Here is a 14,124-nt window from a genome sequence, read left to right on the forward strand (position 1 = left end):
CTGTCACATCTCTGCCTCACAAAGGCTTGCACAGCTGTTTGTTGCAACCCTGGCTACAAGCTATGGTGCCTGGTGCTGGCCAGGGGGTGCTGGTTGCCAGAGCTGAGGTGGCATTGAAGCAAGCAAGCAAGCAAGCATGCAAACACACAAACAAACAAACAAATAAATGGGTGGGGGAAGCCACCAGCCAGTCCACTAGCCCTTGCTGCTGGGAATGGACAGAGAAGTGGGAGGCCAGGCAGACAAGCAGGCATTGCACTGGCCTTTCTTGTGCTTGCTGAGTGTAATGCCTGCCTGGGTGCCCAGTGCTGAAGGGGAGCCTTTCCCCCATGCAGATCTGGCAGCACCCGCTGCTGTCACTGCTGCCTCCCAAGGTAAGGTACTGGCCTTACATTCACCTTTGGCCAGTCTCTGTTTGGCCACTAAGACTGGGGGCATCCTCTTCCCAGGCCCCTGTGGAGCAGTGTGAGGAAGCACCTCTCTTTGGGGCAGGAGGCGTGGCTCAGAGACCAGACGCTGCCTGGAGGACTCCCAAGGAGAGGAGTTTGAGGGAACACTCCACAAGGGAGGAAGTTCAAAAAAGGGTGAGAGGCTGCCAGCTCTGCAGGCAAAGGGTGACATAACTGGTCTCCTGAGCCCCACAGGGGTGCCACAGAAAGAATGTAGTTGGTCAAGGGAGCCGTGGACTCAAAAAGGTTGAGAACTTCTGGTCTAGCATTTGAGGAAAGGTAAACTCAGGTAAGGTCAGAAAGTCTCGGAAACTTGGAGTCTCCCCTATCCCTCGACTTTCTCCACGTGCAAAACCAACGTCTTCAGTGCAACATCTCCCAACACTTTGAATGTGTGCAGATTTCCTACTTTTAATTCATAAGTATAATAAATGCACTGTCACGATGATGCCAAAGCTGAACCTTTGCTGCACCTTCCTAGGACAGCACTCACTGAACATTTGTTAGCAATCATGAGAACTAGAAACTTGCCTTAAAAAGGAAATCTGATACTCTTGCTCAGTTGTAAAAAAGGGAGTTGTCGTTTTAAAGGAAAGCCTAAGAGGAAGCAGTGGACGTTCGGAGCGGCCTCAGGGGAGTTATCAAAACTGTCCTGGTCGAGTGTTGAAAGTCCAATATTTTGAGCTCAGGCTACCTCCTTATTCCCGTCGCCTCTATCCATCCTTTCTCCGTGAGAATCTGAGTGCTCGGTGACTTTATTCTGCGGGGGTTGTTATTAATGCATGTTGTGCAAAACGCTGCCTGTTCCGAGGAGATAAGGGCAAAGCCGTTTAACCCTTTGGACGGCAGCTTATCGCCCTGCCCTTTGCAACACGACGGCTCTCTGGCGGGGCTCGGAGGGGGATTTACTGTTTCAAGAAGAAATCTCTGAGTCAGGGTGTTCTTCCCCGAACCCTTTCCAGGAATAAATACGCGAGCTCTGGATTTGTGAAAAACGTGACGTCCTCTTAAAGAGGGGGCGGGGCGGGTGGGAAACGAAGGGAAACGGCACATCTTTTTCCTTGACCTGGTTTAGGCTCCACAAAAAAGCCTCCAGCTATCTCGTGTCTAGGTACTCACAGCCCCCACCTCCCTGCTCTCTGACATACGCGGACGCGCGCGCGTCTCGCTGCTTGGGAAAGCGAAAGGGTTTGCCAGCGGGTCTTCGCCTGCCTCTCTCTCTCTCTCTCTAGCTCCATTCTGAAATTGTTTGGCCATCAGAAGCACAAGCTCCAGACCTGCTAACCTTTGGACAAGATTCTCATCCATCACCCTCCGTGGGAATAATTATTACCGCGCGTCAGTGACGCGGTGATCCGTCCATCCGTCCGTCCGTTCACTCGCTCGCTCGCTCCCTCGCCTCCCTCTCTCCGCTGTTTCAACCCCTCATTCCTTGTCCTCTTGCATATGGAACGATGGATCTGCAGGCAAAGATGAATCCTAGGTAACCTGCACGTTTCCCTCTCTGCTTCTCTATTCCTGATCCATTTTTTCTCTCTCTCTCTTCCTTCTCCATCTTTCTTCCACCCCTCTCTCCTTCTTTCCTTTTTAGTTCTCCCGCTCCCTCTCTCTCTTTCTCTCTTTCTCTCCTCCTGACCCGCTTTTCACGGGACATTTCCAGTGAAACGCTCTCGGTGAGATCAGGACCAAACGTGTGTGTGAGAGCGCGTGCGTGTGATTTGACGATGACGGTGACCGCGTGTCACCGAAATCCAACGACAGAAGGGACCTCTTTTGCCGGCATCGGACCATCGGAAAGTTTTGCACTCTTGCGAGGGCTGGCAGGTACAGTATGAAAAGCGGCGGGGTTGCTAGGGGGCGTTTTTGCTAGCTCCAACCCTGTCAAGCAGGAGATCGTCTCCCTCCTGCTCTCCCTCCCTTTTGTCCATGTGTTTCTGTGTTCAGAGGGGAACCAGTTCCTCCCCGCTCCCCTCTTTTTCCTTCTCTTTTTCTCAAAAGTCTGAAATGCTCTGGTTGCAGTCCTGGGCACACTTTCGCAGACACCCAGCCCCACCGATTCAGAGCGAACGGGAGCATCGGGCAATCGAACAAGGCGCTTTCCCCGCTTCTCTCCTGAAATGCAGCAGGCAGGAGTGGCACGCGAGGCGGAATCCGCTGGAAGAGCCGCGCCGCGCCGTGGTGTTCCAGTGGAAGCCTGGCGCGCGGACTGCAGGCGCGTTATAAAGCTCTCCTTGTGTCGCGTGTGTGTTTGGCTGTCTCTGTGTTTGTGAGTGCGTGTGTATGTGCAGGAGGAGTCCTTGAGATATCTTGAATTTTAAAGAAGTCCTGGCTCTTCCTCTGGCCGTCGACAGGCTGACGAACGCGCAGCAGCCGATGGACAGCGGTCTAGTTTCGTGCACCTCCCGGCGCACCGGCTTGGCCAATTTTAATCGCTGTACGAGGTCGACTGCTTCGCTGCCGAATTTGCTGAATTCCGAATCAAACCTTGCCCTCCTGGGAGGAGAGAATAATCTTCAGGGGTTTTTTTTGGGGGGGGGGCGTTTAAAAAGAAACCGATAAATGAAAAGCTGTTCCTATCTCTCCACCCGCCCTCTCCAAGTTGTTAAGGCTATAAAGTATGCACAGAGCGATATCTAGCTACACCTTACAAACTAACGCCCATACGAAGACAACTTTTTGAGCAATTCATCTTTGGAGGGAAATACGCATTTGGGGCGTCGAAATGGGGCGGGGCGTCTCGTCTCCTTCCCTGACTCCTTTTCCCTGCGCAGAGTTCAAAACGCGCGCGTTGAAAAGTGGATTTCAGATCCCGTTGGATCCAAATCGAAGAAGAATCGTTTAGGGACTGGCACCATCCCATTTCAAACCCAGTTTGACTGGAAAGAACGCGTCATTGATGTACCTCTCTCGTCGCTTGATTACTAGCCTCTAAACGTGTGAACTGCCTCCACTGGGGGCGAGGGACCCTTGTGCTTCACAACGGATATGAATGAAAACACTTGTCCGTGAGATCTGATGGGTGTGAAGTGTGTTTCACACAGGCATCTCTCTGATGATATTTATGTATTTATTTATTTGGCGCCATCAATGTGCGTGGCGCTTTGCAGATTCACAAACAAACAAAAAGGCAGTTCTCTGCCCCAGGGAGTTTACAGCATGAAAGAATGTGCAATCTGTTGTGGGAGACTGCGTGTGTGGATTTGCTTATTTTCGTTTAGGAGCGGGCTAAGGACATGATAATTTTGATGTATATTCAAGAGATGATAATGCGAAATCCTCTTGAATCCTTTTGAAGGCTATTAGGAGTGAGCAGTACTTCCGGATAAATTAATTCGGGAGAAACAGATTTATTAGTAAATTTGACATTTAGCTTTTCCCTTTCCCTTGTCAGTGTGGTGGTTTGCCCCCAAGCAACTTTTCTGGGTGATTGCAGCCAGTTAATCTCAGAAAGCGAATCAGGTTAAATCCAAATAAACATTTCGTGTGTGTTTCGCGTGTGGATGGGGCCGGAGCAAAACCAGCAGAGGAAGACAACGATGCATCGATCCAAGCGTGCCTTTGAATGAATGCACTAATGAATAATGATTTCACGGGGACTAGGTGTTTGCATCCAGGAAAGATCCTGAAATGACTGCAATCCACTGAAACAACTGGGTGTTAAAAAGAGAGACCTTTGGGGATTGGTTTTAGGATGAAATGTGGCAGATTAAATGCAAGATGTAATCCTGAAACCCATTCCAGGCTATATTGGGTCTTTTCATACCGAGACGCTGTTCTGGTTAGTATGGCCGTTTAAAGGATAACTATATAACTCTATTTAATTAGTGCAGGTGGCTGTACAAAATTCCGGAGGCTATGAAAGAGCTGTTGGAACGAAAAAAACAGCCAGGAACCGGTTTGGTTGGACCTTGGTCTTGGGAATAGCGTTGCGAGGATGATATTGTGGGAGGTGGGATATCAGTGCACGCGAGAGCCGGGGCTCTTTGGGAGGAGGGAGGAGGTTGGGGGACACCCACGTCATCAAAAACAAGAAAAGCTTAATGAAGACAATGGGGCTTCCCTCGTTTAGAATGTACAAATAGACGTCTCCGAGGAAGCCGGCCGACCATGACCTTTTCCAGACCAGACAAACAACAAAAAGGCTGCTCGTTGTTTGATCTGACTCCTTTTCGTCTCATTGAGAAAATCTCTGTTGCGCCTTCGGGCGCCCATGTTTTAAGAAGGTCTATTTAAAGCGGCTCATATAAAAATATTGCCTTTATAATGAAAATCACAATAATGTGCAGATCTTGCTAATTCTATCCAGATTTTTGTGTGCAGAGGGTCAGAATTTTGTTTCCTTTGGTGAGATGCAAAGCAAGCGAGCAAGATATATATATATATATTCCAAAGGGGAGTTAAAATGGCATTCATTCTGGTCTGTTTAGTAGCCTAAGCAGCAGGGGATGTTCAGTTGTCTAGTTCGGTGCTCATGATATTGCTCTGGTTCTGCCCGTTAGGGTTTATCCCACACAGGTTCATCCGGGCTCTTCAGTGTTACTTCGTATGAGAATCAGTTGTAAAACACACGACAGCGACAAACCAAACCTCCGGGGATTTTGCTTCAAAGAGATCGGCTGCATAGATATCGACAAATGGTAGGGAAAGGGTACGGAAGGTAGCAGTGTAGTGTAGTGTAGTGGTTAGAGTGCTGTACTAGGACCCGGGAGAACAGGGTTCAGATCCTCACGGTTATAGAGCTGGCTTGGTGACCTTGAGCCATTCACTGCCTCTCAGACTAACCTACCTCACAAGGTTGTTATGAAGATTAATTCAGGAGGAGGAGGACCATGTTCGCCACCTTGAGCTCCTTCGAAAAGAAGTTAGGATTTAAATGCAGCTACAGCAGTAACGTCTCAAGCGCTTTAGGGATTTTTCTTTGGGTTCCAAGTATATTTGAGTCCCAGGCAGGTGTGTGGACGTGCGCGCGCGCGCGCGCGCGCCGTGAGCTGGGTGACATTACCTTCCGTGTGTGTTTTCTGCAATAGAAATTAAAACCTAGCTGCGATTTGATCCTTCCTTTTTGCCAGACGCATGTTGTATGTTTCTAAATATGGAGCGAGGGGGGTGGGCAACTCCAGGGCTTGTCTTTCTCGACCTACTTGTGCAACGATATGTGATAATTCCTTCTCCAAAGCCAGGATGAAGCCTGATTTTGTTAAACGGCGGAGCTCGGCTTCGAAATTGGGGTGTGTGTTTGTGTAAGTATGTGTAATTTTGGCAAGAAAGGGATCATTTTGACCTTCCTCACTCACAACACTGGCGACAGAGGCCGCTTCCTTTAGCGCAAAATAAACCCACCGATTTAAGATTTGTAGTCAGAAGCGCCATCTTTACTTGGAAGTCTTTTCTCTTTCTTTCTTTTTTCAAGCCACCACCGGGATTTGTGTCTGCGCAAAAGCTCTCCGAATCCTGCTAGGAATACCGGCTCTTTTGAACCCCAGACAAGGTAACATAGTTGGGCTACGATTTCCTGCGACTATAATAAACCTCTTTCGAGAAACGTCACAGCCTTGTTCGTCCTCCTTTCCTCCAGCTTCTTTCTGGTTTTACAATGCGATTTCGATCCGCTGTAAAATAAAATTCGGGGACGATTCGGATCACGCAAAGGAAACAGCAAATAAAATTCAGAAAGAGCATTACGTCAGTACTACAGGCGAGATGCTATTTTAGGAACATTTAACAGCCATATTAAATGAAGAGTGAGTGGTGGGACAGCGGGGTGGGGGAGTCGGACCAATCAGAAGAGAAACCAGAGTTTGCTGAACAACACGACTTTGTAAAAGTGCTTGGCTGGGGTCGACATTTCCCTTTTCCTCCCCTGTAAGCTAGCAAATCGGCGAAGCTTGCTGCCTTATTTTAAAGGTGCTAGGGGCTCTCTAAACATCGGGCGAAAAGAAATGGCGTCTCAGTTTTCCCTCCTATGGTATCAGATTACCAGGTAATAAAATTATGAGACCATCATTTGTGGTTCCCAAAGAGATCTAACAGACATACTGACATACCGGAAAGAAATGAATTATGTATATGAACGTGAAGGCTTCCCTTGTATCTATTCTCTAGCAACAGGCTTTTTGAAAAACAAACAAATCTATTCCATTTGGGGGTTTACACGCTCTTTACACGTCATAGAAGCAAAAGGATGAGCAGGTGCCATCCTACGCTTGTCGACTACGAATGAAGTCCTATGGAATTCAATGGGCCTTGAAACTAGTTATAGGATTGCAGCGAAAATCTCCCTGTCTCTCCTCTGTGCGTAATAAATTCTCCATCTTTTTAGGCCTGACTTCCTGTCCTTACTCCCCGTACCTCTTGCCTCACGTTTTGGCACTGTTAATCTGTGCGGGGTGGGATATGTGTGTGTGCCTGTGCAAGTGGGGGGGGGGGCGGCGGAGCGAGAGAGATGATCCACAAATATTGGGCGGAGGGTGAGATAAATTTGTCCAGCGAGTTGGGAAGATCCTTTCCCTAGCAATATCCATCATGGATATGATTGCCTTTTGTTGGTGGGTGAAGGTGGGCGGCGGGAGGGGGGAGAGAAGAGGGGCTCCCTAGACTGGGTTTTGTGGCATTCTGAGAACCAGGCTTGGAACGGAACAGAAACACCATGTAGAATTTAAATCGTGTCCCCCTCCTTTCCATCCGCAGTGTTTCTGAGGCGTGGGTGTTGCTGTTGGAGTAGGAAAAGGGGTGGGGGGAGTAGATTTTGGTGGGGACTTGCAGTACCTCCCCCAGAAATGCAGCAAACCTTTCCTCATCCCGCTGCCCCCCTCCCCTTCCTCCTGATAGATGAACGCGTGGGGATGGATACGTGTTGTGCACAGCAAAAGGCTTGCGTTGGCAATCTGGTGATCATCGCACGTCCCTCTTCTTCTCTCTCTTTCCCTTTCTCTCTCTCTCCCTTCGTCCCTCCCTCCCCCCACCCCCAGGCTTCTCTGCATTGCATTGGCACCGCTAAGGCTGGAGAGACAACCCACCCGCCTCTCTCCTGCTTAGGAGGAAGAAGAAGAAGAAGAAGAGGGAGGAGGAGGCTGGGGGAGAGAGGAAGACGAGGAGATTTCTTGGGAGAGGCGAGCCGGGCATCCAAGCAGCAGACATCCCCACGACCACCCCGCAGCCCTGCCTGCCCTGCCCTCCCCTCATGCACCAGGTAGAAGGCGACAGGCTCATATGGAGGCGCCAAGGTGGACCCGCTGAGTGGTGTCATGGTCCAAGGGACACTGCGGAGGAGGAGAAGGTCCAATTCCATCCGGGAGTGGAGATAGCGCCCTGCTAAAACGCATCGCCACCGTCGGCAAGAGCGCACGAGCGGAGCCTGGATCGTGCCTGGCGCAGAATTCCATCGACCTTTTTTTAAAATTTAAACTTAAAAATTTCAACTCCCTCTACTTTTTAGGAGCGTGTTAATTCTCTCCCCGCCCCCAACACTCACTCACTCACTCACTCACTCACTCACTCTCACACACACACCCGATTGAGGCGCAGCCAGAGCCAGCATCATGGCGACGCTAATCCGCAGCAAGATCTCTAATGTGGCCACCTCGGTTTCGAACAAGTCTCAGGCGAAAGTCAGCGGGGTGTTCGCCCGCTTGGGCTTCCAGGCGGCGACGGACGAGGAGGCGGTGGGCTTCGTGCACTGCGATGACCTGGACTACGAGCACCGGCAAGGGCTGCAGATGGACATCTTGAAATCCGAGGGCAGCGAGGAAGGAGGGGAGCCGCCCTTGGAAGGGGACATCCACTACCAGCGGGACGGCACCGGGCCCCTGCCTCCGTCCGCCTCCAAGGACGAAGGCGTCTGCTCCGAGCTGTCCGGCCAAGGGAAGCCCAGGATCACAGCCTGGGAAGCCGGCTGGAATGTCACCAACGCCATCCAGGTAACGCAACCCCCCCCCCCAATTCCATTGCTCTTCATTCGGTGGGGCGGGGTCCTGGCTCCCTTGGAACCGGCGGCAGAGCCTGGCCACTGCCTTGCAGAGAGTCAGGACGCCCTCCTCCCCCCCTACCTCCTTCCTAGGGGCCCGTGCGCATCATGGTTCGCCCTGGAGCGAATTCCGTCGCAGATGCGGCTCAGCTGCGCCCTGCCCTCACGCTCCCTGCCCTCATTGGACCTTAGAGGCGGTGGAGGAACCTCCAACGGACCACCTAGTGCAAACCACTTCTCCTAGGAACGTGTGGACTCCCGAGACCACGTCGCACATGGGTGATTGCACATAACATAACTGGGGCCAGGACATTCAAGGATTAGGGGTTATGTTGCGATTCGGGAGCACATACTTAAGATCGCATCACACGTATCAACAGCCAACAACTTCTCTTTTTAGGTCAGTTAAAAGAATGGCCAAAGAATTCTCTCCCCACTTCAGTCTCTCTCTCTGTCCTTCTCTTTTTTTCCCTCTCTTCCCTCCTCCCTCTCCCCACCTCAATTCGGTCCATCTTACTCCTGCAGTGATGATGTTAATCCATGTTTCTCATGTTGAGAAATCAAAACGCAGACATTGTTACGGAACACAAAAGACTGTGGTGTCGGGTATGCACCTCGAAATCCGAATGGCCCTTCTGCCTCTTCTTTCTTTCCTCCTCAATTCGGTGTTTTTTTGTTTTGTTTTGGTGCATAGCACCGCTTCTGGCTCGACTCTGCACCTCGACATAACCAAGGCAACAGATGGTCCAAACAGGAGAGCCTGTTCCCTCCTCCTCTAGGCGTTTCAGAGTCTGTATTAATTTTCCTCTGCCCATTCAGCTAATAAAAAGAGAAAGCCGCGCATTTGGAATGTGACTCGCCTAAGGAGTAAATAGAAAAACACACAGAGACACTATACATTAACGTCTTTTTGCATCGTAGTACTTAAACTGACAGTTCCTGGCTTTAATCTCTCAAACCAAACTGCACAATATCACTGAGTCCCCCCCGCCCCCACTTTCCTTTAAAGAGTTAATTTTGTGTGTTCAAAAGTGCAGGTGCATAAAGTCAAGAACTCCTGTTACAAACAATAAAAAAATGCGATGTAACGAAATGACATCCCGGTGTTATTCGGTTTCAATCGGATATTCTTCAGATCCGAAAGGAGGAAAGTAATAATTGATCAGGAACTGCTTCTTAGGAAGATAAAGTTGCATTTCCATACTTGTGATCGATTTTCGTTGGGTATTAGAAGGCTGGAAACGGAATGCGAGACTCCCCAAGCCTGTCTATTGATATTTTAAAATATTTCCCTGTCCAATTTATTGCCAGGTCTGATAAAATTCACTTTAATTTACAGCCAAATCGAATTTTTGTAAAAAAAATATTTTCTTATTTGAAAATGTGGCGGAGTTTTTTGATACCTAATCTTCGATTATCAAGACTGCTTCTAAAAATGCCCTCTGTAACGATTCACCAATATGGCTTATAAACCAGTCCAGCCATAGGACTAGAGTCATTTGGCTGAACTGGTTTTCAGTTTGCATAAGGAACCTAATGGGAATGTCTTCTAGCTTAAACCAGGCCATTTTACATTTGCAATAATGAATTAACGAATGTTTCATTGCAGAATCGCATATTTGGGAGGGGGGAGGAGAGGAAAGGAATTGTTCTGATCCTCAGATTATAACTCCAAGCAGTTTGAAACACCAAAACTTTATTATTCTGTCTGATATTGCACCAGGTACTAGGTACAATTTATTTATTTATTTATTTATTTATTTATTTATTTATTTATTTATTTATTTATTTATTTTAAAAGAGCAGCAAATTGAGCCAGCTGCTATCAGTCTTAACAAGATAAGATACAAAGGGGAAGGGGAAGAGTTACGCATATTTGTGTTCGCTACTGATTCAAAACATATCCTTTCAATTTTCAAAGAAGGGAATGAATTTGAGAGCTGCCAGCCACTTCTTTGTGTGAGATATTTTCAAGATTGCTTCAATGCTTTGGATCTTAAAAAACAAAAACCCAGTCAAAGGAAAAAGGGTCAAAAGCCATTTAAAGAAATGCAGTGAATCCTATGCATTCTCACCTAGAGATAAATCCTATGGTGTTCAATGGGGCTTACTGCCTTGCAAGTGTGTTAGGGATTGCAGTCTTAATGTGAGTTTAAAAAAACAAAAAGCCTCTGCAAGCAAGGACGATGATTTATTGAAATTTATTCCACGACATTCTGGATTACTTAACTGGTTTTTTAAAAAGCTTTTAAATATTTAACTATTTATGCTCCCCCCTCTCCAAAGCATACAACTTTTTCTTTTTAAAAAAGAAAGAAACCACAGAATTTAAATGATAGAATCCTCACCACCGCCACCTTAAATAAAGGTTCTGTGATTACATTCAAACATTTAAGAGTTATTACATGCAGAAAAGTGAAGTATGCTATTTCTTTCTGGGGTCTGTCCTGATTTTTATTTCATTCTATGGAAGATTGGAGGGGTGGGGGTGGGTAACAGGCCCTTGCATTACTGTTACTGTCCCTTCTCCCCCCCCCCCGAGTTGTCACTTGCTAAGTAAAACTGAGCAACACAGTCTCCATTTTGTCTCTTTTTAGGGGATGTTTGTCCTTGGCCTGCCCTATGCTATACTCCATGGTGGATACCTAGGACTCTTTTTAATTATTTTTGCAGCAGTGGTTTGCTGCTACACTGGGAAAATCCTCATTGCCTGTCTCTATGAAGAGAACGAAGACGGGGAGATAGTCAGGGTGAGAGACTCCTATGTGGACATTGCCAATGCTTGCTGTGCTCCCAGGTTCCCCTCGCTTGGGGGCAGGATTGTGAATGTGGCTCAGATCATAGAGTTGGTCATGACCTGCATCCTCTATGTGGTGGTCAGTGGCAACCTGATGTACAACAGCTTCCCAACCTTGCCGGTCTCTCAGAAATCATGGTCCATCATTGCCACAGCTGTGCTCCTTCCTTGTGCTTTCTTGAAGAACCTCAAGGCTGTCTCCAAGTTCAGCTTGCTCTGCACCTTGGCCCATTTTGTGATCAACATTTTAGTCATCGCCTACTGCCTCTCCAGAGCCCGCGACTGGGCATGGGACAAAGTCAAGTTTTACATTGACGTGAAGAAGTTCCCCATCTCCATTGGTATCATTGTCTTCAGCTACACCTCTCAGATCTTTCTGCCTTCCTTAGAAGGGAACATGCAGAACCCTAAGGAGTTCCACTGCATGATGAACTGGACTCACATAGCTGCTTGCATCCTGAAGGGACTCTTTGCCTTGGTTGCCTACCTGACTTGGGCCGACGAGACAAAGGAAGTCATCACAGATAACTTGCCATCCACCATTAGGGCCGTCGTCAACCTTTTCTTGGTGGCCAAAGCTTTGCTGTCCTATCCATTGCCGTTCTTTGCAGCTGTGGAGGTCCTGGAGAGATCCCTCTTCCAAGATGGAGCCAGGGCCTTCTTCCCTAATTGCTATGGAGGTGATGGCAGGATCAAATCCTGGGGACTCACCCTCAGGTGTGCCCTTGTAGTTTTTACCTTGTTGATGGCCATTTATGTCCCTCATTTTGCCCTCCTGATGGGCCTGACCGGGAGCCTCACAGGTGCAGGCCTCTGTTTCCTCCTCCCCAGCCTCTTCCACCTCAAGCTCTTGTGGAGGAAGCTCTTGTGGCACCATGTCTTCTTTGATGTGGCCATTTTTGTAATAGGGGGTATATGCAGTGTGTCTGGGTTCATTCACTCTTTAGAAGGCCTCATCGAGGCTTATAGTACCAATACAGAAGACTAAAGGATGAGTTGAGCTGGTTGCACTTAAAGGGAGGGATTGCGAGAGAATCACACAGAACATCCACATAGTCAAATGATTATTCATCCTCATCAAAGGAGAAATGTTGTTCTTTCTTTTTTTGTTTTAGTTAAGTACACCCAAGAAATTCTATCACAGAACGTTAAGCAAAGTTTCCAGATCAAACGCTTAGCCCAGCAGACTTTTTAAATAAACTTAAGAAGACTCATATATATATATATATATATATATATTTAGATATTATCAGAGAGAAAATATTTGAAATATTTCCTTGTCCTGTTCATTCACTAGTCTAAAAACTCTTATCTTTATAAGGAAGATGAAATTCTGTATTTGGAAATAATGAGAGGTTTGCTGGTAATATTTCTGCAAGTATTATGCAATTCAGTCTTGTTTTTTTTAAAAAAGAAAAGGCACCCAAGTCTCTTGGGATCCTTGTGCTGGGAAACTGGGCAACATAATGACCTGATGAAACTTAATGCAAGATTTAGATTGTATGAGCAACTAGTTGAAATGGTTTCAGTGACCAATGATGAGCCACAAAAGCTGTAGTGTTTACATTGTATATTAAAACAACTAGTAAGGACTGCTTAATACTTCCATACAAACTCATGTCCAATACCAGCGCTTCCCATTTTGACCTTCCTTGACCTCCATCTGAGATCAGAGACTTGGGAGTTCAGTTCTGGATTGGGTCATTTTTATTTCTAAATTGCAAAATAAAATAAAATCAAGTTGTTTGATTTGAAAAAAAGTATTCTGGATATGAAACAAAACACACACAAAAAAACCATTCTGTGCAACTACCAGATCTGTGGAGCTGTTTCCAATGTATGTGTGGTGTAATTGTGGTAAAAAAGATGAAAAATGTATATCAGAAAATCTATCTTTAACATATAATGTGGTACATAAATATATCAAACAATAAAGAGAAACCATAAGAACTTCGGCTGGCATGGTTTGTTCTAGGGACTGTAATCTGGGAGCACACTGGGCTGCATCCAGACTGAGACTGCAGTCTTAACCATGGCTACTCAGAAGTAAGCTCCATTGAATTCAATGGGGCTTATTCCCAGGTAATTGAGGTTAGTATTGTAGCCAAGGCTGGGAATAAGTCTCATTGAATACAATAGGTCTTCCAAATAGACATGGTTAGGATTGCTCTGTTGTGTATCTGAACTTAAGTTCCATTGAAATCAGTGGGACAAGCTGGTCATTACAACTAACTTGGTATGAACGATAGCACCCTACTGTGCTAAAACCTAGCATTTCACAAACATTATCTCATGGCAACAAGCCATTAAGGTAGGTCAGTATCAGTACATTATTACAGATCTGGGGAAGAGGCTGTGAGACAAGGACTTGTCTAAGATTGCAATCCTCAATAGGACCTACTTCTGAGTAGGATTGTGCTATTAAGTATGTAGTGGGGTCATGGCAGGTACAAGGTTTGACTTGGCAGCTCCTTGACTCATGTGGCACACAATGTGATTTCTATGGGACCAACTCCTTGTGCACAGAATTATGGTCCAAGTTTCTTCGCTATGTTGCATTAGCTGTCCTCTAACCAATACAAAGTCTATCATTTGTGATTGAGCCAATGCACAATGAGGATTATCTTTTAGGATACAGTTGCCTTGGCCCTTCCCATCTCAGTTTATTTGAGTGTGGCTCAGGAAGGGAGACTATAATAAGGTTTGGGTGTGTGCCTCTGAATTTTGCTGATTGTGTCTCTGCATTTTCAGTTCCTCAACCCATTAATAATTTTTGCTGTTATTTAATTCATACACCATTTTTAATGTACAAAGTATTTCTTTCCATAGCATATCTGCACAACTGCAGCATGCCAAAAGTGACCAGTATTATCATTTTACAGATGGGAAGTTGAGGCTGAGCTCAACTTTTACTG

General features: G+C 46.9%; 1 protein-coding gene across 4 annotated transcripts; it reads left to right on the forward strand.

The window, feature by feature from the left end:
- The first annotated feature begins 1,557 nt into the window (after positions 1-1,557).
- SLC32A1 (solute carrier family 32 member 1) lies at positions 1,558-13,159 on the forward strand. Of its 4 annotated transcripts, XM_081916508.1 has the most exons (4): positions 1,558-1,932; positions 5,860-5,937; positions 7,418-8,365; positions 11,010-13,159. In XM_081916508.1, the coding sequence occupies exons 3-4, from the start codon at positions 7,988-7,990 to the stop codon at positions 12,195-12,197; spliced, it is 1,566 nt and encodes a 521-aa protein (XP_081772634.1). In that variant the 5' UTR covers positions 1,558-1,932; positions 5,860-5,937; positions 7,418-7,987; the 3' UTR covers positions 12,198-13,159. The 4 variants fall into 4 exon arrangements, with proteins under 4 accessions (XP_081772634.1, XP_081772635.1, XP_081772633.1 ...); XM_081916509.1 differs by lacking the exon at positions 5,860-5,937; XM_081916507.1 differs by lacking the exon at positions 1,558-1,932 and having other exon boundaries at positions 5,469-5,937.
- Positions 13,160-14,124: the final 965 nt, after the last annotated feature.

The sequence above is a fragment of the Podarcis melisellensis genome (assembly GCF_964234715.1).
Source record: "Podarcis melisellensis genome assembly, chromosome: 6".
NCBI lineage: Eukaryota > Metazoa > Chordata > Lepidosauria > Squamata > Lacertidae > Podarcis > Podarcis melisellensis.